Here is a 22,990-nt window from a genome sequence, read left to right on the forward strand (position 1 = left end):
ATGAGGCATAAATACCCTGTTCATAATAAACTAAAAAAGGAAATAAACCCTATAGGTTGCACAAGAGCTGACAAGAATTTTCTTAAAACCCTTTTTGCAAGAAATAGGAAGCAGTATTTAGATTATTAAAATCTAAGTGGACATTAGGACAACACATGTTTTTATTAAGTTAGTCTCTTTAAATTAAAGACAACTGTCAGTAACAACAGATTAATCATTAACTTTTTTTTTTTTTTTACTTTCAAGAGATTACACAGTTTTGAAAATTTATATTGGCCATCTCCACTGGTCAGAAGGAGGTTCTTCAACTAGAGGCTCCCATGGTTTCCACTGTATCATTTTTCTTGCCAGGGAAAGTTCATTTTCAGCCTGTTAATAAACACCATACACAAATTCTTAAAAACCTATGCAGCTGCTAAAGTATTAAATTACCTCTATTTCAGTTCATTATCACATCTTACACAGGCTACCACAATTTTCATCTATAAAACCAAAAGGAACTCTGTGGTTTGGGGGTTTGGGTTTTGTTTTTGAAAAACATATTGAACTGCCCCCAAAAACCCAAACAGTCAGTCCATTCACCTAGTCATTCCCAAAGACAATTTCAAGCTATTTTCTAGTCTTATTTGAATTATCCCCCAGTGATATTCAATCACCTTTTGTCCTTTCCACTGATTTACACTCTGTAAGAAGCAATGTAGGTATACATATATGTAAGGATAACACAGCAAACATGTTAATTGTATTCAGTTTTATCACGGCCATCCCAAACACTACATGACAATTAATTTTCAGATTTTTATTTGCTGTTTGATTGCTTGTTTTGCAGTTAATGAAGATACGGAAAACTGCCAAATTTCTGAACAGCCAAAGGAACACTGAAAACCACTGCTCCTTTTTGTACCCAACCTTAAATTTCCCCAATTTACCTGTAAAATGACTTCTTCTATGTGACCACTATTCAGTTTGTCCTGTAGTTTCTGCACATCTGTTTCCTGTGTATTCAAATCCATATAAATAAACGTTTAGTTTTACTGAGAAGTAGAAAGCCCAGATAAAGCATGAAAACAATCATTTAACCAGATCACACTATCTTCCATCAAATTAGCTGGCTTCTATCATTTTACATTATCAAAGAAATCTTGCACATTTTTCTTACTGGAAAACAAACATCAAACTCCCAATAAATACTAAGAACGAGTACTATTTAACGACTCATTAATTTAACGACTATTTAATGATCCAAAGAAGCATTAGCAGCTGAAGGCTTTAGTATGCATATTGAAAGAAAATTTTAATGTTAGCTCTCTGTAAAATGATATGCAACCTTCCAATTATCACCATAGATACAAAATACCAGCACTGCAGAGTTTAATGTACCAAAATTTTGTCTTTTAAAATGTCGAAGGCTTGTCTAAGATATTACACTGGTAAGAGCACATGCATTTTTTTGGCAAGCATGTAAAAATTACCACTATTCTACAAACATTCTAAAAACTTTATTTTCAAATTTTCACAGAAAATTTCAGTAAGAAATTAATAATTCTTTTTAATATACCATCAAAATATTCCAGTCAAGAACAAAAATAAGCCTCAAAACTTCAATTAGTTCAGAACTGACCACTGAAAGTTACATATACTCCTAAAAACCAGCCAGTCACCTTGAAAATCTTTTCATGTGTAATGTTTATAAAACAGCAATGTACTTACTGTTTGCACCAAATTAAATTTCTGGTTTATAATCTGCTCAGTGTATTTCCTGTATGCTGCATCTTTGGGAATGTTTTGCAGGACACCAAGGATTTTTGTGTACAGTATTCGCAGGCGCTGAAGTGATCACAAGACATGTTTAGAATACACAAGTAGAATTGTTTAATTTCTTATCCTGTTTAACTTACTAGGTACCTATCTATACACAAAATATGGAGGGTTATAGTATTTAACCCAGAAATGTAGGATTAACAAAATAACTAAGTCTGAACCACAGAACTCTGTCTTGGTTAAGACTGGGATTTAGGACTAGTAAGTTTCCACTGGTAGATGCCTCAAAGAAAAACAAATGTTGCTATCTGAAGTACATTTAATACAAAATGGATACAATAAAAGCTGTGTCTCTAACACTAACCATACTTTCTAAAAATGAGGCAAATTCTTGTCTAAACCATCATTTTCCGAAAAAAATTGCCTGGGAAAGATAAAAAGAAGCACATAAGCTACCAAAGTTTAACAAGATATTTTATTATTTTTTTTGCACTTCTCCTCATGCTGGTCCAAAGTTCTGAGTGACAACGAGATTTAAACTGAACTAAACCCTGCAACTTTCATTGTTGCATTTAAATGCAGCGATAAAGGCCACATTGTGGTGAAGAAATTGCAGGTTTGGGGCCTTATGTTGACTAGGTAACTTTATCCAACTGAAGAAGAATGGATGTCCTATAGGAATAATAGGAATAGAACAATACTGCAGTCAAAGAAATGCAAAGAGTAACAGGAAATGAAAAGAGGACTGGCACAGAATCTATACTTCAACTAAAACACTGTTGATTTCTTTACTCTTGGCTTTAAATCACTGAAAACATTAGTAAGTTCACCTAGAATGCATCTGACAACAGATGAGTTAGACTGAGCTAGAATCATTTGTACAGAATAATGATTTTTTCAAAGGTTCTTTTTGACAGCATCCCTAACTACTAGAGGCAAAAGCATACCTGAAATAGAATTGTTGCATAGTGGGAAATTTCAAACCAGAGAAATTAAAGAATTACTGAAAGCTTATTCCTTACACTGCCTAACGGGGTAAAAAGCAAGTACTAAATTGCTACAAGAGCCACCTAATGTGGTTCCCAAGAACCACGGAAGTATTCCAGTCTCAGTAGTGCTTGCCATCACAGGGCCTTGATGTGACTTTGTACCACATGGTTAGTTAGCCTCTACTATGTAAGGCTACCCCATGCCTTTAATACAGGTGTAAGTTATTTCAGTACTTCTTGGAAAAATAACAGAGGCAGCAGAAATGTGTATGCCTGTAAAGTTGGAATTACATTTCTGAAGAACTGAATTTAAAGAGTTCTTTGGTTTCACACTGGAGACAAAAGAATCAAATATTGTTTCGTAACAGTACTCACGCAAAGGTTTTTGAAATCAGCACATGCAACAAAAAGTACACGTGTAAAATAACTCCTAATGATACGAATTACACCTTTATTTTCAAGGTTTAAAACTAACTAATAAAATTTTGAAGGTATAAAACTAATAAAAGAATTAGTTTTCCTCCTTTATCACTTTGGAGCATTTTTATACTTATCACTAAGTTGGTGACGCAAACACATGAACAAAAAGCTTTGATCTCACTGAGTTCCCATTAAGTACAGTCCAAGACGCATGACGTACCTCATGAGGGTTTTCAACCACAGCCAATCCTACAAGCCCACTGGTCTGCATGAAGAGCATAAACACGTTTAACGTACTTAGGCATCTATTCCTATGCTATCCCATTATCTTGTTTGGGCTCCAGATACACACGACAGGGACCATTCTGTGACACGAGCCTCTGCCTCCCACCCCACTCGCGCCATCCCACACACTCCAGCGCTCTGACCAGCGCACGCCGAGGGCGGCAGAGCGCGCAGCGGGCGCAGCCGGCAGCACAGGGCAGCCGACGGAAAGCCTTCCCGGCGGGGGGCACCGCGGCCTACCCGCCTCCTGCCCCCCGCACGGCGGGGCCGCCTCCTCCGCCAAGGGCCGCCGCTGCCCCGAGAGGCACCGGGCCCGCCGCTCCCCGTGGGCCGCGGGGGGGGGGACCGGGCCTCGCGCTCCTTTCACGGCCCCGCTCGCTCCCACCGCGCCGCCCGGGCACCCTCTGCCCAGGAACCCGCCGGGGCGGGGAGAGGCGAGCCCCCCGCTCGGGACGGGGACGCGGCAGGCTGCCCGGCCCGGGGACGCCCGCGGCGCCTCACCTTCCTCAGTACCCCCGCCATGGCTCCGCCACCGGGCACGGGCACGGGCACCCGCCGGGCGCTGCGGGCACCGACCGGAGGACACGGCCGAGGGCGCCGCAACGCGCGTGCGCCGCAGCCGCACGGGCCTCGATCCCGGCGGGCAGAGCGCGAGGCGGGCCACCTCCGGGCTGGCGCGCATGCGCTGGGACTGCGGCGTGGCCGGCGCATGCGCCCCCTGGAGGCGGGGGGAGGGCTGCGGGGGCGGGGCCTGCTCGGGCCTGCTGAGGGCGGTAGCGTTCGCTGCTGCGGCGGCGGCTACGGGGCTGGCCCCGGCCCGGCCCGGCCCGGCGGGGCCTCCTGCTCTGAAGGAAGCCTGACAGTGTGGTGTGCGGGCGCTGTGGGGGAGAGGCGGTTGGGCCCTGGCTGTGGAGCCGCAGGGGGAGGGCAGGCGCGGGCACTGCCCAGCCTTGGCAGGGCGCAGCCCGGCCTCGCCGGCGCGGCAGCCCGTGTTGGGGACAGGCCGCAGGGCCTGCCCCCTCACACCTCTCCCTGAAACCGACACAGGCCGGCCTGTGCGCAGTGTTTGGTCAGGAGCGGTCCCCGATCCGAAGGCAGCCCAAATTTTGGAGCCCAGTGCTTTTAGATGGGCTGGGTATGCTGTAGCAGTACGCTACAGTTCATGCTTTGCTGTACTTACATAGATTTGAATATTCCTTTTTAAATATAAGCGTGTTCTGTTAGGGAAGCTGTCTAGACGAAATTGTTGAAGACAGCTTGTGATCAGTTTGCAGAACTTAGAAATTTCTGCATGAGGAGTAATCTGTTGAAAGGTTTGTTACTAGAAATGTGTCGCACAGAAATGTTGCATTTAGACTTTTAGCACATTTCTAGTAAAAATGCAGTACATGTTTGGTTGATGTGTTCTGTACGGCAGGTGACAGTAGTTGAAAAGCACCTGTTTTTGCCAAGTGGTAGCTAGCTGCCAGTAACGAGTTCTCCAATCTGTTACAGGTTCATAGGTTTTTGTTTTATTTTTTTAAATTGTTTTGCAGATTCTAAGCTTAGTCCAAGCTTCAGAGTTTATTTCAAAGCTGTGCTTCATTAGACGAATTGGCAATCCTTAAAGCTTCAGAAGTATGTTTGGCTGCTGCTGAGAGCAGTTTTGTCTGATGTGTACTTGGAAATAAAGCTGTTTATGTCCACTCAAGGTGAGATTTTGGTGTAGTAAATGTGATTTGAATATGTGTCAGCTTCCTTCATTTTTTTATGGAGTGTGTTTAGGGTTTGCAGAAGTTTCTAGTATGAATTCTAGTTTTCTGCAACATACATGTAAAAAATAAGTACCTTCCAATTGATAACTAATGCAGTGTGTAATAGTAAGCACTTTTATGCCTGGGAATAGGATCTAATTTAGAAATAAGGCAGAAGCTTATAAACAATTAGAATATTATGTATTTTTAGTAAAGTTATTATATTAAAGGGTTGTATGTGCATGTATTTATCAGTCAGGTGTTCCTGAGGTTGGTAATTTTCTATCTCAGAGAACAGCCAGAAGTATTCTGGAATTTGTTTAATAAAATGAAGCATGCATACACCATCTACAAATTTTAGCTGTGCAATTGGTTTGACAAATTGTGTTAAAAGTAGCTGATTAACTGCAGAATCAAAAATAAGAATCACTGTAATAGAATATGTCAAGTAGGTAATTTTTCAGTTAATGTGATCAGTTAATAAAAAAATTACTGTAAAATACTGACAAAAACAGACTATTAAGAGACTTCAGATAGAACGGGAGAAAAGAGCAGTAAGTTTATTGGTGGACATAAACATAACATCCATTTGAAGATGTAGTTGTGCTTCTATTAAGTTTAGATCTTTATAGCCTAGCTGCTAATTTAACAGGTGAATTTTGCATAGTGTGTAAGATGTGATAATAATTGTGTTGTAACTTTGTGTTATTTATTCTGGACACATTTTTCTTAATAATCCTTTTGGCCTGCCTTTGAGCTCCTCTTTTCTATACCTGGTAAGCAAACCCAACAAACTCAAGTTTCAGAATATCATAGAGTTCTCCCTGAAAGCCGATCTTGTATTAATAAGACATGAACTACTGCCATTCCGTAACTAAAGCAAAGTGATTAAAACAGTTTTTGTCAGAATTCAGAGTTTGTGCTTCTCCATTTCAGAGTGTACTTTGGACATCATGTCAGAAAGATCTGGAGTTTCTTTTTGAGGCACTGAGAATCTTTACTGTTAAAATTACATTATTTAAAATTTTCTGCCTTTTTTATTGGATCATCCCTGTGTTTTTACCTTCTCTGTGATGGTCCAGCCAGATGATCTATCTCCTGACTGAACTGACCACAGCACAAATTGTTCTATGCCTGGTGATCATCTTCAACCAGATTAGCTCAGTTAGCATCAGACAATAGTTCTAACCATCTGTTTAGACAACCCAAGCATGTAGGTGTCCTTGCCCCATCGTAGTACAAAGAATGAAAAATTCTAAGCCATATCGATGAATCAGTTCATGAAATCAATCCAGCAGTGATGCAGCAGGAAGTTCCACAAATTGCCAAACTGTTTCAGTGCATAATTGATTTTAAAATATAACAGTTCCCAAGACCTAAGAAATATTATTAGAGTACCTTCAACAATTACCTGGTTTTCAAAAAAAAAAAAACCCAAACCACCTACGAAGCATATCACAGTTTATTATCTGTTTAACAGTGGTGACTCTGTTAGGAATATTATCCTGTGTGTTAATATACAGTGCGTAGGTGCCCTAAGAAGACCTTGCTATAGCTGTGACTTCTCTTCCCTTTTTTGTCTCACCAATGAATTTCTCTCACTGCGAAGTCTTGCAAATTGCCATACGATTTGGTATCTGGACAAGAGTCTTGTTCTGGCTTTACATGCATGGAGCGTAATTGACTGATAGATTTATACCTAGTAGCTGTTGGAAGAGCAGAATCAGATACCGTGTACATAGCAATGCAAAATATTATTAAAAATATCTGAAAAGCGAAACAATGCCGTGCTTGTAATGTGGATATGTACTATTTGGAGTGTCCTGGTTATGTGAAAGAAATGAAAGAACTCAAGGTAAGCAATTAAAACATTTGTGTTCTTTATTTTATGCTTTAGGTATATTTCTGTTCTTATCTCTTAGCCAACAGTAGAGCAGTGTCTCAGCACTGTTTCTGTCTGCTTCTGTTGTACTGTGTTGGATTTTTTTTGGAGGCTTGCCACACTTACTTAAGTTGCACTGGCAAAAGAAGTTGCAATGAATATTATTTATCATCAGTAAATGGTTTTCTTGATCTTGTGTCCAAAGATGAGATGCATGTAGTGCCTTAGTTAAGCTTACAGTTTTATGGTTCTATAAATGCAAGTGAATCATGGGGCACAGAAGAGTTCACAGTGTACCATTTCATTTCATCAGAACAATTAAAGATAAGTTGGAAGTTTGTTGTTTTGGTTTGTTTTGTTTCCTTCTTGTCTGTTTATTTTGGTAAAGACAATAAGTAATTGGTTAAAACCAAAACAAGACAGTTATTGCATCAGTGATAGGTATCCAGCTTCTTTCTCGTCCCATCCCTGTGATTTAATTTACCGGGTACTGCTATTCTTGAGGCTTCGTTTGGGTTATTCTGCTTTTGCATCACTGCTGTCTGTGGTGCCATGCCTCCTGCTTCTTTGTCCAATTTGAAGTTATTAAATCTAGTCAAATAAGTACTATAACTGGCTGTCATGGAATCTATAAAGCTTTGCATCAAATCAGCCTCGGAGAGAGAGACACTTTAGTGTTTGCTGATGTGATATGGTGGGATCTATGACTAGTTAGAGGCTAAACCTTCCCAGATTTGTTTTAATTTATGTAAATATGTTACCAGATTTTGTTAATGTGACCCTTGAGACTAAGTTGGCAAATAATTTATTTTCTTAATGAGAGTTGTTGAACCAATGAGGGCACAGATAATCTTATTATACCATCTAGACCTCGTGTTACATTTGACAAGATTTTAGAGAAGTCATGTGTAATACTTTCCTGTGGGTCAAGTCTGCTTATGTTACAGTTGTACAAGGTCAGACCTTAATTTGTCTAGCAACTGGGTATTTAATTTTAGAAGTATCACAGGACACATCAGCTTGCAGGGCACTGTTCCTGGCTGTTCAAAATGCAGGCCCCAGAGTAACAGTGGCAAGATAATGGGTTGCAAAGGTGAGAATATATGGTATGCTCGCCAGTTAGACTAACAGAGAAGTAGTTTAAAACTGTAATATTTAATAGACTGAGTCCAAATTTAGTCCGCTATTAATTATTTTATTGCTATGAATAACCTCTTTGCATGCCTCAAGGCCTTCTATTTATAGAGAGCAAAGCTAGGATTGTCTAGTTTATTTTAAGGATAAGAAATTAGAATAACATTAACACTCACGTAACTTTAGCTTTATACTTATGTTTTCGAAAGTGATGAATGCTTGATACACTTCTTTCCAAGGAAAGATGCAATTTCCATGATTAGCAAGTAGTTCAGATTCTTTTCAATGAAAAAACAGTAACTTAGTTGTAAGAGACCAAAAGTTGCTGGGTTTTTATTGTTGTTTTTTTTTTTAAGGAAAACAGCAAGAAGTAATACCTAGTTTTTCAGGCATAAATGGAAAAAATATAAGAAAAATATCAGTCTACTCAAAATGTTGTTTAAGGAAACATTCTTGGTAGTACAAAAAGTAAAACTTGTTTAGAATAAGCATTTGCAATTCTTTCTAGTGATCTAGTGCCTGGGTCTGGTAATTGTGAAATTTCCATAGCTGAGTGGAAGATTTTCCTGCTGAGGTTTTTGGTGTTGTCATTGCCATGTCACATAAATGTAGCAGGGGTGTCTCTGCTGCTGCTCAGTGTACCAGCCATGTTGTTATATTCCACTGTGATCCTAGTGGAACATCCACGCTTCAGTTGGACCTTGTCACCTCAGCACAGTGTTATTACCAGCAGTGATATCGCAAATCAGGCTCTCGAAGCACGTATAGACCCCTGGCAATGTGTCCAGCACTTGTGCTGTGGTGAGCTGTTGGCCTTATAATTACTGAACCATGTTACAGTCACTTGCTAACTTACCAACTTTCTCATTTTATAATATATTATTAATTCTTCTGGGATAAAGTAATTTGAAAACAGTACACGTAACCATCCTGAAATACTGCTCATCTGAGAACTTTCTGGTTAAGCCTGTGTTCAAGCAGAGCTTTACATTGCCTGTGGCATAATCAGCCTGGGGAATACAGCAAAGCAGGAGCTGGCTGACTAAATGGGTATGGAAGTTATATGACCAGGGGAAAAAAATGCTTTTCTATGATGACCTTAAACTGATTTCTTCCTCAGATCTTTTGGAGAGAAAGGGGAGGTAGAAAGGAAATACGTTTTTCTGAAAATAAAAGGATTTTCTTACTAAATTACTATCCTGCAAGATGCTCTGTGCTCTTAACTCTTCTTGGAATCTGTGATGTCAGAGGGTATTGATCATCTGACAGGACTAAACCATATGTGAACATCTTCATAAAGACACTAATATACCAAAACAGCCTTTTTTCAGAGTTTGCAGTGCGAGGGTTTAAGGCCAGGCCTGTGAAAGTCTTTGGGAGTCTTTTTGGTTCAGGCTGTAGGGTAAATACAATATGATGGTCTGTAATATAATAATTTTCAGTCGTAGTTCTCCTAAGGACAGCAACTTCATTAGAGTTTGCAGGGCATGAAGATCCATCCATGTGGATCTGATAAGGTGATCATGATTCATTAAGAAGATGCTTCAAAAATTTCAGCAATGGCATGAAGTCTTCAAATGGAGGGTTTTCAAAACGAAAGGTGAAGAAAGGGGGGGTAGCTTATGTTTGTCTTTAAGCTGTTGTGGAGGAAACAAGATAATGGATGATACAGACTTTTCCTTAATAAGTTCCCTTATGTAAATTAACTGTTTGATCTCGTTAGGAGCATATCCCAGCTGCCAGTGAAATGTCAATGTATTCTAAAATGAACTTCCCTTCTAGCTGATGGCAGGAAGAGGTTGTAGATATGTTTATTGAGATACACTTCTAAAACTGCTAGTCCAGGAGAGGTTTTATCTTTGTTGTCTAATAGGTTTGTCAGTCATCAGAATAGTGTGTATTTGTGGGTTAAATGATGGAAGCTTTAAGGTTCTATCAGAATTAGAAAAGGGTTTATGAAAATGTGAAGAAAAACGCACAGAAGAACCTTAATTCAGAATTCTCACGCATGTCAGCGAAGTGCATTGCCAACAAGAGATGACGAAGAGAGGCTCAGTTTCACGGCCTTATTGATGATGAGAATTTTACATTCTGGTTAATAAGAAACTTGTGACAGCATTTAGGAAGAAAAGATGATTGGCTGCTTTGTTTTGTTTAACTTTTTGAAGTTGCTGTGTTTTGTATTACACATTGGAAGTTTGACATGGGATGCCTTCCTTTCTGCATAAAGCAAACTATATTTTAAAACCCCCATCTTCTTTTTAATTTCTTTTTTCTGCAACAAACTTGATAGGCTTTCCTAAGCTAGTTTTGATCGTAAGAATTTCAGAACATCATTGTCATTGTTTTTTAGAATTATGGAGAAGTTTGTGTTGTTCATCCTGTCCAACAGGATGTCAGTCAGCTTTCTCAGTAATTTCTGACATCTTTATTGCATGAGAAGTTTTAGCAAAACTTCAGTATGCCAGAACGTAACTTTGAGAACTTGTAAGCATTAATATGATATGCGGCAGATTTAACATTATGCAAGATGTGAAAGATTTTAGTATGTATGTCTGCATTGTGCTGACCAGTTCATCAGTCGAATTTATGTGTGAAATCTTCTTTTAGACTCTTATGCTGAAGCCTTGATTAGAGACACAAAAGGAACAGAGAACCTTCCAGAAAAGCATTGTCTTTTATGAGCAATGTAAAAGTTTAGTCTATTCTTATAAGACCCAATTGAAAATGTGTCTGTGAGTTCGGGTTTTTTATTTATTATTTGTGGAGGATTTTTGCAGTCAGAGGTGGCAGTTAAGGCCAAAATTGTATATTTTTTTCTTCAGAGAAAATGGGACTAAAGTGGAGATATTTTTTCCACTTCCCATCAGATTGTCCATCCTTGCAGTTAAAAACCTGGGCCATGGTTCCAGTACATATTGAAAGAAGTGGGAAACTCTATTATATGGGAATCTGAATCCAAGACCTTTAACTTCTGAGTCAGTCTGACTGTAAACCCCTAGTAATTTACTTTTGGTTTACATGCTTTATGATGATGTACCAAGTAGTAAACTGTTTGTGGATGGGATTATAATATTGGCTGTGGTACTTTGGTTGTCTTACTATTTACAGGAGCAATGCAGAAATTAGTCTAAAAAGAAATCTGGTTAACAGTTTCCCTTGAAGATCATTTTCAGAAAATGTGCTCCAAATAATTTTTACAATGTTCCTTCTCTATTTGCAAAATTACTAGGACACCCCACAATGCCATTCTGTAAGAAACGCACTACAGATGCTTAGTATAATTGTTTAATACTTGTGCAACACTTTGATGAAGATAAAGTGTTCTGTGTGGTAGATACAGTACATTACTCTATAAACTGGGGGAGGAGTAGTTTAAAACTTTTTTTAAAAATAATTCAACATCTGGTGTCCCCAGTCTGATTTAAGGATAAACATGTTAAGCCACTAAGATTGAATCAAACAGAGAAACTTTGGCAAAACCCAGACCCCACATGTTAAAACCTGGGTAGCAACAGCTAGGCATGTATTAAGTTTTTGTTCGTTATGTATCTTTTATGATATATAAATACTACCTTGTACACTTCAGGAACCTACAGGAAGATGTTGTGAAGAGCAATATTCCTGACCATCCCATTATAGTTACAATTTACTAGCAAGGCATTCGGTTGATGTGATATCACCAGCAAAAAGCGTAGCGAACATAAGCCACAGTTAAAATTGGTGATACAAACAGTCTGAATTTAAGCTGGTAAGTACAGTTCAGAGGTTTGACATAGTCCGTCACTAATACACTGAGCCTTCCAGCTGCTCTCACACCTTGAAAATAATTCTGGCATGGCTTGACCATCACCTGGGCTTGTATACTGAACTCCCGTCATTGTCCATTAAACTTCATGACTGCAGAAGTAGTGCAGATTCCAAAGTCCTTAGCTTGCCTTGACAAACCATACCTTGGCAGTGTAAAAATAAAGGAAGACTTGCAAGTGTTTATGGTGTGGGGTTTTTTTAATAATATATTACTGATCATTAAAATTAATAATGACACAAGGCCATTGTAAAGTTTTGTTATACAACCACTCGTCCATGAATTCCAAAAATCTTGCACATTGTTATATTAACGTAAAGTAGCTTTTGTGTTTGATTTGTCTCTCCCTCAAATCCCTTATTTTTTATTTGAGAAAACATCCATCCCTTTCCAGGAGAGGAGAGGTTAATACAGGTTACAGCTGAAAACTATTCATAAAATCATAGAATGGTTTGGGTTGGAAGGGACCCTTAAAGGGCATCTCGTCCAACCCCCCTGCAATGAGCAGGGACATCTTCATCTAGATCAGGTTGCTCACAGCCCCGTCCAGCCTGACCTTAAATGTTTTCAGGGATGGGGCATCTACCACCTCTATGGGCAACCTCTTCCAGTGTTTTACCACTTTCAATGTAAAAAATTTCTTCCTTATGTTTGGTCAAGATCTACCCTCCTTTAGTTTAAGACCATTATTCCTTTTCATATTGCTGCAGGCCCTACTAAAAAGTCTGTCCCCATCTTATAAGTCTCATTTTAAATCTTGAAAGACAGTAGAGTTCTGAAATAACAGCTGGATGACATGTCACCACCTGAACTGTAGTGCCATGCCGTGGACTTTCGCATACTGGAATCCCACGTCCAAAGAGCACTGGTTGGTGGATCCACCTTGTATCAGTTGCCAGTGCTGCTCTGGCTGAAGGAAGCAGGGAAAAATGCGCTTTCCCCATGAGTCAAGTCAGTTCAGAGTTTCTCTAAAATAATTTGATTTTTGTGTAAATCCTGAATAAGTGCAATGTGTGATCGCCCTTAGAGCTGGTCGGGTGTTTCATTCTGAACTGCAGACCCTCTCTGTAAATAATTCTCAGACAATTTGTGTGGGTCTTGTGTCTGTAATTATTAAATGTATATGTATGTGTTTATGTTCATGAATTCCTTGGAAATGCCTGTGTTTGATAGGAATAATTCATGAGGTGATGACTTTGTTTACTGTTCATTATTCATGCTTTTATGGAAATCATATATTCACTGACTTGATGACCACAGCTTTCTAAAAAGGAGAAGTGTCTTTTTATGGTTCACAGATTGTCCAGTATTTGCCTGTAGATGACAAATGTAGCATGTGAACAATAAAAAGAGCTTTTCCTAAATGGCATGTCTAGTACTAAATGTTTCCAGGGTTGTTTTCTTTTCTATCACCATTTTTAAACAGGAATTTAATCATATTTAAATAGGAATAAACTCACCAAAACATTATTAAAGTAAAAGAAATTTATGGAAACACCTGATTTTATTATAAAAATACCTTAAGATATGACCCTTATGATCTTTAGCAGTGTATTTTTGTGTGTATTTGCAAACAGCTCATCATTATAGCTCACCATAAAAAAATATGGATGAAAGAGAAGATTTGGTTGAAGATCTGCTCACTGAATATGCCATACAGCTTAGCATTCAAGAATCAAATGGGGCCAAACCACCAGTGTCTTCCAGCTATAATGACAGGTACTATCGATTCAATGTATGTTAGAGATTATCCATATTTTAACAGTGTTTTGATACATGGATATTTACTGCCTTTTAACATGCTTAAAACAGGTCAGACTGTTACGCCTGTCAGTGAAGCACTGTCTGAAGGAATGATTGCAAAGAGTAAACAGAATAGAAATGCTGATTTTGTTTTTCTCAAACATTTCTAAAGCCTCAAACCTTAAAGGCAATGGATTTGGATTTGTTAGTAGTCTATCTGTTCTGTTATTGTAACAGTGTCCCAGGCTTTCCCTGTGCACTCGGATGCATACATGTACAAGAAAAATCCAAACCAGAAGAATAACAAAAACCCCACAGGGATGTTCCAGTGAGGGTTCATATGTGACATTAATGTTACGGTTAAGAGTGGTTCCCGTGATTAAGAAATGTGGGGCTCAGCTGAGCTACGTGGGGTGATGAGAGCTTAGGGAGCTGAGATTTGCTTGGCTAAACAGTACTTCCCTTAGCGTTTCAGGCCATTCGCGTTCTTACAAAAAGTGTATGTGTCAAACAGAGCTGAACTTCATCTTCACAGAAGGTTTTCAGCAGTAGTCCCATAAATACATTTTGTAGATTGCCCTGTGTAAGATGGGAGGACATAGAACTGTAAGTCTTGGGGGACTGTTAACCTTTCCTCATTTCCTGTGGGCTCTCGTGAAGGTTTGGGCCCTCATGGGGCTCCTGCTGTAGGACTGGAATCTCCCTTGTCACTGAAGGCTCTCAGGCAGAGCCACCAGGTACTCTTGTTATTTGGCTGTTTTTTGTTGGGTTTTTTTGTAAATCATTAAATCTGATTTATTTCTTAATATGCTTTTATCACCAAATATCTCAAGGAACTAGTAGGCACCAGCATTTAAATTCAATCTCATGGATGTTTAAATGATATTCTTAAAAACATTGCAACTCCTTTTTTTTCTTTTTTTCTTTTCTTTTTTTTTTTTTTTTTTTAGGGAAAATGGTACCACTGACATCATCAAACTCTCCTTCATTAGTGAATATTGACATTCTGATTCTCATTCATTTTCATTCTTACTTGCTGTCTAAGGTTTCTGAATCTTAAGGGCTCATTTCTGTAGTGTGGGATAAATACAGTTTTTTAGTCTGCGTCAGAATTCTTCACCAAATTAGGAGTTCATTCAGGTCAGCCCGCAACAGGAATTGCATCTAACTTGAGAACTTTGGATACTCTGAAGGTCCACAGAACAGACTTAACTTAGGAGGTCACAAGGCTAATCAAGATTGTAGTATATGTATTCAAAGGAAAGTTGGCTCAGATGAGGACCTAATGGAAAATATTCAATAAATAATATAATGCATCTACTTCCTGTTTATATTTTCTGTTTTCTGCTCTTTTTTGGATAGTTTTGTACCACCTAGTGAGGAAAATAGGAAAATTGTAGCATCCATAAAGCAAGGTAAAAACCCTAAAATTAAATAGTCCCTTTGCAAAACTGAGCTTTCCGTATGTTATTTTCCCAACTGCATCTCATTTATCTGTTGGATTTTTTAAGGTCAAGTATTTGGGCTCCAAGAACTTGTGAAACAGAAATACGCTTTGGATGAAGCTGATGAAAGAGGGTGGTTTCCACTGCATGAGGCTGCAGCCCAGCCAATTCAGCAAATACTTGAAGTCATTTTAGATGGTAAAGTAAAAATATCCCACAAGATAAGGGGAGCAGCAAAAAACCATAGAACAATAAACAGCCATTCACAACAGCAGGCTAGAACTGTTTAGTGAAAAAAGAATGATCAAATCTTCCATGGAGCATCTTGCTTATGTTGTTTAAATATTCAGGCAAATTTTCTTTTGGGGAAAGTTGCATCAATTTATACCAGCAAAGAACTTGGAACATTTCTAACATTTTGTTCAGACAGAGCAGAAATTAGTGATTCAGCATGTTTGGCAGTATTAGTTAGGTTAATTTAAACATAACTACAAGTACTTTTTGTAAAGACTTAGCATTTAAGGGTTTCTGGTATATGTGTATGTGTTAACAACCTTGTGCTTTAATTTTGTTTTACCTTCTCTCACCTCTAGCATCTTATAAAACAATGTGGGAGTACAAAACATGCGATGGAGAAACGCCATTAACTTTGGCAGCAAAAGCTGGCTTTGTGGAAAATGTACGAACGTTGCTGGAAAAGGGTGTTTGGCCCAATACCACAAATGACAAAGGAGAAACTCCACTTCTGATCGGTAACTGCCTCCTCTCCCTAGGTTTAAGCAAGCAGTGCTTCCCTTGTGCTAAGTACTCACCCAAGTGCTCTTGTTGGCTTGTGTGGTTTAGATGCTGGTCATCTTTTTAGATGAAACTAAGTGCCCAGCTCTTGGTGAAACATACCCAGTGTTCAGTTCAGCACTCATTATGCTTTAAGTGATCACTGAGCTGATCTTAAGGATGCTCCTTATGCTTTAGGTGATTGCTGGACTGGTCCTAAGAAAATGGCATGTATTTCTTTGCTCAAGGTACCTTCTCTGTATCTTCAGGTGCATAAGACCTTTACCAGCCTATTTGGCAATCTTAAAGTACAAGTATGGTACAAGAATAAGCTGTTGCTTTAACCTGAATGTGTGTTTTCTGGAGGTTATTGGAGATTTTTATCTTTATCAGGTGATTTCCTCAGAGGTAGGCAGGTATTTTCAGTGTCAAAATCTCCCATCTCATTTCCTTCCCCTCTTGCACTGAAAATAAGCTTCAGCTGCATTTCTGTGTAATACCCCAATTTAAAGAAAGGTGATTCCTTTGGAAGATTTTATGCTACTGGTAGACTTAAATGAGCTTTACCATACGTGAGTAATTTAGCTATATTAGCTTCTAATTTCTGTTGAATGTCAAAACATCTCCATTCTTCTGAGGAAAAGAAATCTGTGAAATTAAAACAGTTTGAGAAAAAAAAATGAGAAAAAAAAAATCAGTGTTAAAATATTCAGTTATCTGAATTTTTGTTCCATCAGATGCGATTACCATATTAACATTTTAAGGCACTGAGGCATTTCTAGAGGGTTCCTCTACAATGTTTTGCTTTGCATTGTTTCAGCTCTTTTCAGTAATCGTAAGTCTGTGACACATTTAAGTTATTTTCAGCCTTGGCTTTTAATGAACTCTGCAAAGAGTTAACTAGAGCTTATGAAAAGGGTCTTTCCCCCTTGTAATGACAATTAATTTTCCTAAATGTTTCTCTATACAAACTCCTGAAAATTAGATTTGTCAGCTATGTACAGCTTATGTGATGCTTTTTATGTTTTTCTGTCGTTTAGTGCTGAAAATGTGGATGTACATATTGTTGTGCATCATAGATTTCAGTCTTAGTCTCAGTGAAATAGAGGATCTGGTGCTTAACACAATAATAGATGATGCTCATGATTTAATTGCTCCTTTTAATTTTAAAGCTCTGGATTAAAGGGCTCTTCAGTAGAAAGGTAAATGCTGAAGAAATACCTATCTAGTGGGGTGATTTCTGCTTCCAGGTACATTTGGTAGTAATCTACTTCAAAGCAATTGCGGATAATTATGAAGACTGTTGCCTCTTAAAAGCCTTCTTACTTGTGTAATGGGACATTCACAAAAGTTAAATTTGCTAACCCTACGGTACTTACCTCCTGCAGCTGCCCCAGCAGTCGGTAGAGAGATCTGCTATTCCAGAGTGTAGTTCAGAAGTAAAATTAGACTCTTAATCAGGATCACTATTTTATATGTAAATAATTTGCAGATGTAGTTACCCATGAAAACCACGGAATCTCGAAAGGGCAGAATGTGGCCTTTAAGTATGACAGGTGTCAACTGTACTTTGGCAGAGAACAGCCAGTGAGTACACACTAGGAATAGAGTTACCAGGTGACAAAGTCACAGGTGGAATTTTCTGGGGTCCCTGTAATGTTTGCACCAACTTTAGAAGTAAGGACCGTATTTGAATACTATATTAATTGTTGCTTTCCTTGTGATACATCTGCTTCTGCCTTCTCAGAATCAAAGTGGTGCTACTTTTGCCTTCTGTGTTCCAGACTGACGTATTTTCCAGCTTGTGTTGGTTTACCTTGATTTCCCAAGCAGCTGACATTATTGCTTATTTTCCAGTAAATTGAATTCCCAGAGGACTGGAAACCTTTTTAATTTCCTCCTATCAGTACACAAGGAAAAACTTCACTGAACTTATTAGATGCCTTTAACTTTCAGGACAACATACCTGGAAATGTAATTGTATTATTTTCTTCCTTTTTAAAATATCTTCAAGCTATAAGAAGGGGCTCTTTTGAGATGGTATCCACTCTGATTAAACACAACTGTAGTATCCACCAGCCGTGTGTAAAACGTTGGTCAGCAATGCATGAAGCTGCAAAACAAGGACGAAAAGACATCGCTGCTCTTCTTCTGAAGAATGGTGGAAATGTGAACCTTAAGGATGGATATGGAGTAACACCATTAGGTGTTGCTGCTGAATATGGTCACTGTGATGTGCTGGAGCATCTTATTCATAAAGGTATGTAGTCAGGTAAAAGGGAAACAGCTCTGCACTAGCATACATCTTGCCTGGTTGCTGAAGTGGTTTAGAGTGGTCATGGGAAAGGAAGGAAAGACTACTGATGAATGAGAAGATTTGGTTTCTTGGAAGGAAAGGAAGCATATATGAGTGTTCTGGTAGACTGGAGCGATGTTTACGTGTTTCCATAATGCATGAGAAAGGAGTGGCAGAGTTGATACCAATCCATTTCAGTCAAGGAGGGTCTTACTGCTATGCATGCCTTTCTTGCCCTTCTTCATTTCTCTTTACACCCCTCCCTCCCCTCCCTTCCTCCCTTCTGTGTATTATATTGGTATATATTGGTATTGATTAATGGAATGAAGTATTTTTTAAATATGCCAGAACTTTGAAAATCCTCAGTTACACTTACAGTGAAAGCACACCCCACTCAGGTGAGCATTTGAACTTGTATCTGTCCAACTCTTGTTTTGCCTTTTGAGTTTTGCATTTGCCACAATAAGTATTTCTTGTTTTACTAAAGCTTTAACTTAAATGCATCTGAAAATGAAGAGGAAAGTACTCTGGGCTTGTTTTTATGATGATCTGCAAATCACTTTGGATATAATGATAAACTCTGTGTCCTTCAAGGTGGAGATGTCCAGGCCTTAGCAGATGATGGTGCGTCAGTACTGTTTGAAGCAGCCGGAGGAGGGAATCCAGACTGCATAGCTCTTCTTTTGGAATATGGAGGAAGTGGCAATGTGCCTAATAAGGCAGGACTGCTTCCCATACACAAAGCAGCTCACGAGGGGCATTACCTGTGAGTATGAGTTTGGGCTTTACATTTTCTTTAAGGTACAGTGTGGCGCAAAGTCACGTTGAAGACCACTGTAGTAAACTTGCAAGTGTATAGATCATTTATTTCAGAAGTGCCTATGCTACATTAGTTTGAATTAACTTTTAAGTGTTTTTTAGTATAAACAAAGCAAAATGCAAAACACATGCTTTAGAAGTGAAAACCACTGAAACAACTTAAATACAAGGTCCTGTTTGACAGTGCTCAAAACTGGTGTTTCTGTGTTTGGATCGTTTTGTGTAAAGTATCTTAGCTGGTAATTCAGCGTATAGCTGGACGGGGGTCATTTTCTTCATGCAGGGAAGCAATGCCTAACTAGTTTTATTCACTGTTTTTTAGGGCCCTGAAGTATCTCATTCCAGTCACATCCCAAACTGCAATCCAGAAAAGTGGGTTAAGCCCTGTACACTCAGCAGCAGATGGCCAGAACTCGCAGTGTCTAGAGCTCCTCATTGAGAGTGGTTTTGATGTCAATACTCTCTTGGCTGAACACATTTCAGATAGTTATGATGATGAAAGGAAGACCGCACTTTATTTTGCTGTTTCTAACAATGATGTTCTTTGCACTGAAATATTACTCAAAGCAGGGGCAAATCCAAACAAGGACCCTTTAAACTGTCTTCTTGTGGCAGTGAGAGCTGGCAACCATGAAATTGTAAGGCTGCTCCTATCTTACGGAGCAAATGTCAATTGCTACTTTATGTTGGTTAATGACACGCATTTCCCTAGTGCCATTCAGTATGCTTTGAATGATGAGGTGATGCTGAGGCTGTTGCTCAATCACGGATATAGTGTGGAGATGTGTTTTGACTGTATGCATCAAGATATCTTTGGAAATTCTTTTGTGTGGTCAACTCCAGAGGAAGAGATTCTCCCCGGATGGACTTCTTCTGTAATAAAGGATAATCCTGTAAATATATACCTACCTTCCTTCCTTCTCTTCACTTTACTCTTTCATTAGCCAACTTGAGACATTCCAGATTATTATGCACGGTTAAGATTAACATACTGGCAAAATCCTTTTTTAAAATGCCATAAAAATAAAACAGCCACTTTTCAGTTTCTACTCTGAGAAAGGGAAGATTTATGTACATGGAGTGGTTCTAGATTGGGGTTCATATATTAGAGATTTTGAGAAATCATGAGGCAGGATTCTGGAATTTCTGTTCCTATTCTAACCAGCGGAGTAGATACATTTCCAAAGAACAAAGTAGTGCCATAAATTAAAGCAATGTTGCAATAATTATTGGCCTTCAGGACTGTTCAGACAAATTAAAGGATTACAAAGGTTAAGCATGGAAGAAAATGGCTTTTAAGTAACTTACCTAGACATCAGTTTGACTGTTAAAGGTCATTGCTAAAACTTTGTTTAAATTATCTCGTGTAATAGCTTTAAAATGTGTTATTTTGGCATTCCTCTACACAGATATTGAAATTATGACTTGATATGTTTTCCCTTTCAGTTCTGTGACTTTATTGCTGTTCCTTGGTTGAAACATTTAGCAGGAAAAGTGGTTCGTATTTTTATAGATTACATGGATTATGTTCCTCTGTGCACAAAAATTAAGTTTGTCTTAGAAACACAGAAAGAATGGACAGAGATACGTCAGATTTTGGGTAAATATCTAACTTCCAGTTAATGATGTTATGATTTATTATAGGAGACTTTAACTGCTTATCAGTTTTGTCAGTCAAGTCACAGTATTGTCAAGTCACACTCACCCAAAGTGTTTCAGCAGTCCAAATGTGTACTAGCTAAGAATAAGGTTGTGCCTGTTACCCAGTTCTCAGATTGAGACAGGTCTTTACCTATTGCCACTGGTCATAAATTAGTTAATTGGACTGGAATATAGCAAACATGCAGCTGGTGAGAACTGATGTCACAGGAAATGTCACTGTTGTGTGGGAAGCTCTTTTAGTTGAGCATGACTACTGAGGTACTTCTCAAACTCCTCATTAACCCATGTGACACTAGTCATTGCACAGCTATGGTGCACAACTTTTTTTATTGACAAATATTGCTCATGCTTCCATCCTTTTTGCTCCCTTGATCTTTCAAGTCTATTAATTGTTCAAAGATGATGGTAAGAGCGTGTTTTAGATCCCATTATGTTCAAGGTGGTAGGTGCTGACAATGAGTGTGCCATCACAATCTGTGTACCATCATTCCCTAGCTCTTGACTTACATGATAGACATCTAGAGTTGCCATTATTAATACTGTAATTGAATAATATTTCTTATGTATGCTTTACATTTGAAGTGTACACCAGAGTTGTGCACCAGAGATAGGTTTCACCCACCTTAATTTAAACAAACCTGTTAGGGAATGTATTAAACATTCTCTTTGCATAATTTAATTTTATTTTACTTTTTTTATTATTTATTTTAAATAGAATCTGATTTTAACATCAGCTGTCAAAACCCAAAATATTTAGGTTTAAAACTGGTACCCTGTATTTCAGTTTGTTTCAGTATTTTACACTGGCATGCAGAGGAACTCCTTTTTTGTTAGTGTCACAGGAACATTCAAATACTTTGGTAGTCTTAACTACTGGTATTTCAGGTATGGTGACAGTTTTGTTGTGTTCAGGAAGGCTAAATTAAACTGAGCTCTTTGACTGATGTAAACTCTTATAAGAAGTATTTGTTTAGAAGACTCAGCAGGCCCAAGCATGTTAAGGTCTGGTCCTGGTGCCTTACTGATACAGCAGAAATGGGAGGTGCCATGGCCGGCCTCAATATGCAATTTTTAAAAGGGGCACCTAGAGAAAGGAGACATCGTTTATCAGTTACCATTGATTACGCTGAATAAAGTCCTGGTTTAGGTATTCAGATGGGTGGTTTGGAGACAGAGTACAGTGTGCGTATTTCCAAAAGTGAGACAATAATATTAAGCAGATATCTGATCGAATAAGTTTGGTTCATAGCGCATTGTGTATCGTCACAACTCTGAAGTTAAAAGAATGCTATTTTATTCAGAAGTGACAAAACAATAATGCCCCAAGGTAATAGATTTTGATATTAATTTTATTAGAGCATGTACCGAGAATGTTAATGGCATTGATTTTTGCACCATATTTCTCTTGCTATTTTTAGATAATCCTCGCCCTTTGAAACATCTTTGTCGTCTGAAAATACGTAAACTCTTGGGGTTAAGGAGACTCCAGAAACTGTCATCCATGAAGAAGTTTCCACTTCCACCAGTTCTCAAGAACTATATCCTATACAAAGAATATGATCTGTATGGAAAAGGGATAAATCTAGAATAGTTTTTTAAAATAATTGCATATAGTCTGTAATGCGATGCATTTCCTCACTATTTTTTACTAGCTAAAGACCTGCTTAGTGTTTCATACGCATTCACAACATTCTGATACTTGTTAATAGTTCTTGTATGGGAACAAATTTTTCTTCAAAGCTAGTACATTACAGCTCATTTTTTCACACAACATTGTATTATCCAAATACAGGCTAAAATCAGAATAAGGATGCTATAATAATTATGTAGAACAGTGCACTCTAAATGGGAATTTGGATGAATAAAGGATAAAAGAAAAATTTTCATGATGGGACTTCACAATGAAGAAGATAATTGCTGCTCTCAGTTTGTGGCAGTAGTTTATCTGTAAAAGAAAATAAATGTCTAAATTACCTTGGCAAAGAAAAAACGCATGTCTCTGTCATATAATTGGCCTGAAATGTTGCACATTTTTTACTTTGAAGATCATGGTCCTATTATAAACAAAACACTGAAAAGATTCTTTTCAGCTATTTTTGCACCATGTTTGCTCCCAAGTATGACTGCTGTGTGTGCCAGTACCGCATGTTTAAGTAGGCTGTTTTAAAGACAGAGTAGATTTGGATGGACAAACAAACCAGGCAATTGAGCTGCATATCCCCTTGTTTGAGAAATGTTG

The 22,990-nt window shown here is 38.4% G+C and overlaps 2 protein-coding genes across 10 annotated transcripts; one reads left to right on the forward strand and one right to left on the reverse strand.

Moving 5' to 3' along the window:
• Positions 1–143: 143 nt before the first annotated feature.
• On the reverse strand, positions 144–4,120 carry NDUFA5 (NADH:ubiquinone oxidoreductase subunit A5). Its single transcript, XM_080393980.1, has 5 exons — positions 3,957–4,120; positions 3,391–3,435; positions 1,711–1,827; positions 930–995; positions 144–369 (listed from the first exon to the last, which is right to left on the reverse strand). The coding sequence occupies exons 1-5, from the start codon at positions 3,975–3,977 to the stop codon at positions 268–270; spliced, it is 351 nt and encodes a 116-aa protein (XP_080250106.1). The 5' UTR covers positions 3,978–4,120; the 3' UTR covers positions 144–267.
• Positions 4,121–4,184: 64 nt separating this feature from the next.
• Positions 4,185–22,741, forward strand: ASB15 (ankyrin repeat and SOCS box containing 15). Of its 9 annotated transcripts, none has more exons than XM_080393940.1 (10): positions 4,185–5,964; positions 6,798–7,043; positions 13,590–13,731; positions 15,267–15,398; positions 15,794–15,952; positions 17,989–18,234; positions 18,865–19,036; positions 19,412–19,982; positions 20,536–20,689; positions 22,170–22,741. In XM_080393940.1, the coding sequence occupies exons 2-10, from the start codon at positions 6,993–6,995 to the stop codon at positions 22,340–22,342; spliced, it is 1,800 nt and encodes a 599-aa protein (XP_080250066.1). In that variant the 5' UTR covers positions 4,185–5,964; positions 6,798–6,992; the 3' UTR covers positions 22,343–22,741. The 9 variants fall into 9 exon arrangements, with proteins under 9 accessions (XP_080250066.1, XP_080250067.1, XP_080250068.1 ...); XM_080393941.1 differs by having other exon boundaries at positions 4,185–5,146; XM_080393942.1 differs by having other exon boundaries at positions 4,185–4,322; positions 4,991–7,043.
• Positions 22,742–22,990: the final 249 nt, after the last annotated feature.

The sequence above is a fragment of the Falco punctatus genome, assembly GCF_963210335.1.
Source record: "Falco punctatus genome assembly, chromosome: 6".
Classification (NCBI taxonomy): Eukaryota; Metazoa; Chordata; class Aves; order Falconiformes; family Falconidae; genus Falco; species Falco punctatus.

Bases quoted from the DNA above. Each gene is read 5' to 3' on its own strand.
- NDUFA5 (XM_080393980.1), bottom strand. From the start codon at position 3,977: ATGGCGGGGGTACTGAGGAAG. The intron at 3,436-3,956 runs GTGAGGCGCCGC...CTCTTCATGCAG, and splicing joins TGGCGGGGGTACTGAGGAAG to ACCAGTGGGCTTGTAGGATT. The intron at 370-929 runs GTAAATTGGGGA...GTTTATTAACAG, and splicing joins TAGAAGAAGTCATTTTACAG to GCTGAAAATGAACTTTCCCT.
- ASB15 (XM_080393940.1), top strand. From the start codon at position 6,993: ATGTACTATTTGGAGTGTCCTGGTTATGTGAAAGAAATGAAAGAACTC. The intron at 18,235-18,864 runs GTATGTAGTCAG...GTGTCCTTCAAG, and splicing joins GGAGCATCTTATTCATAAAG to GTGGAGATGTCCAGGCCTTA. The intron at 19,983-20,535 runs GTAAATATATAC...TTTCCCTTTCAG, and splicing joins CTGTAATAAAGGATAATCCT to TTCTGTGACTTTATTGCTGT.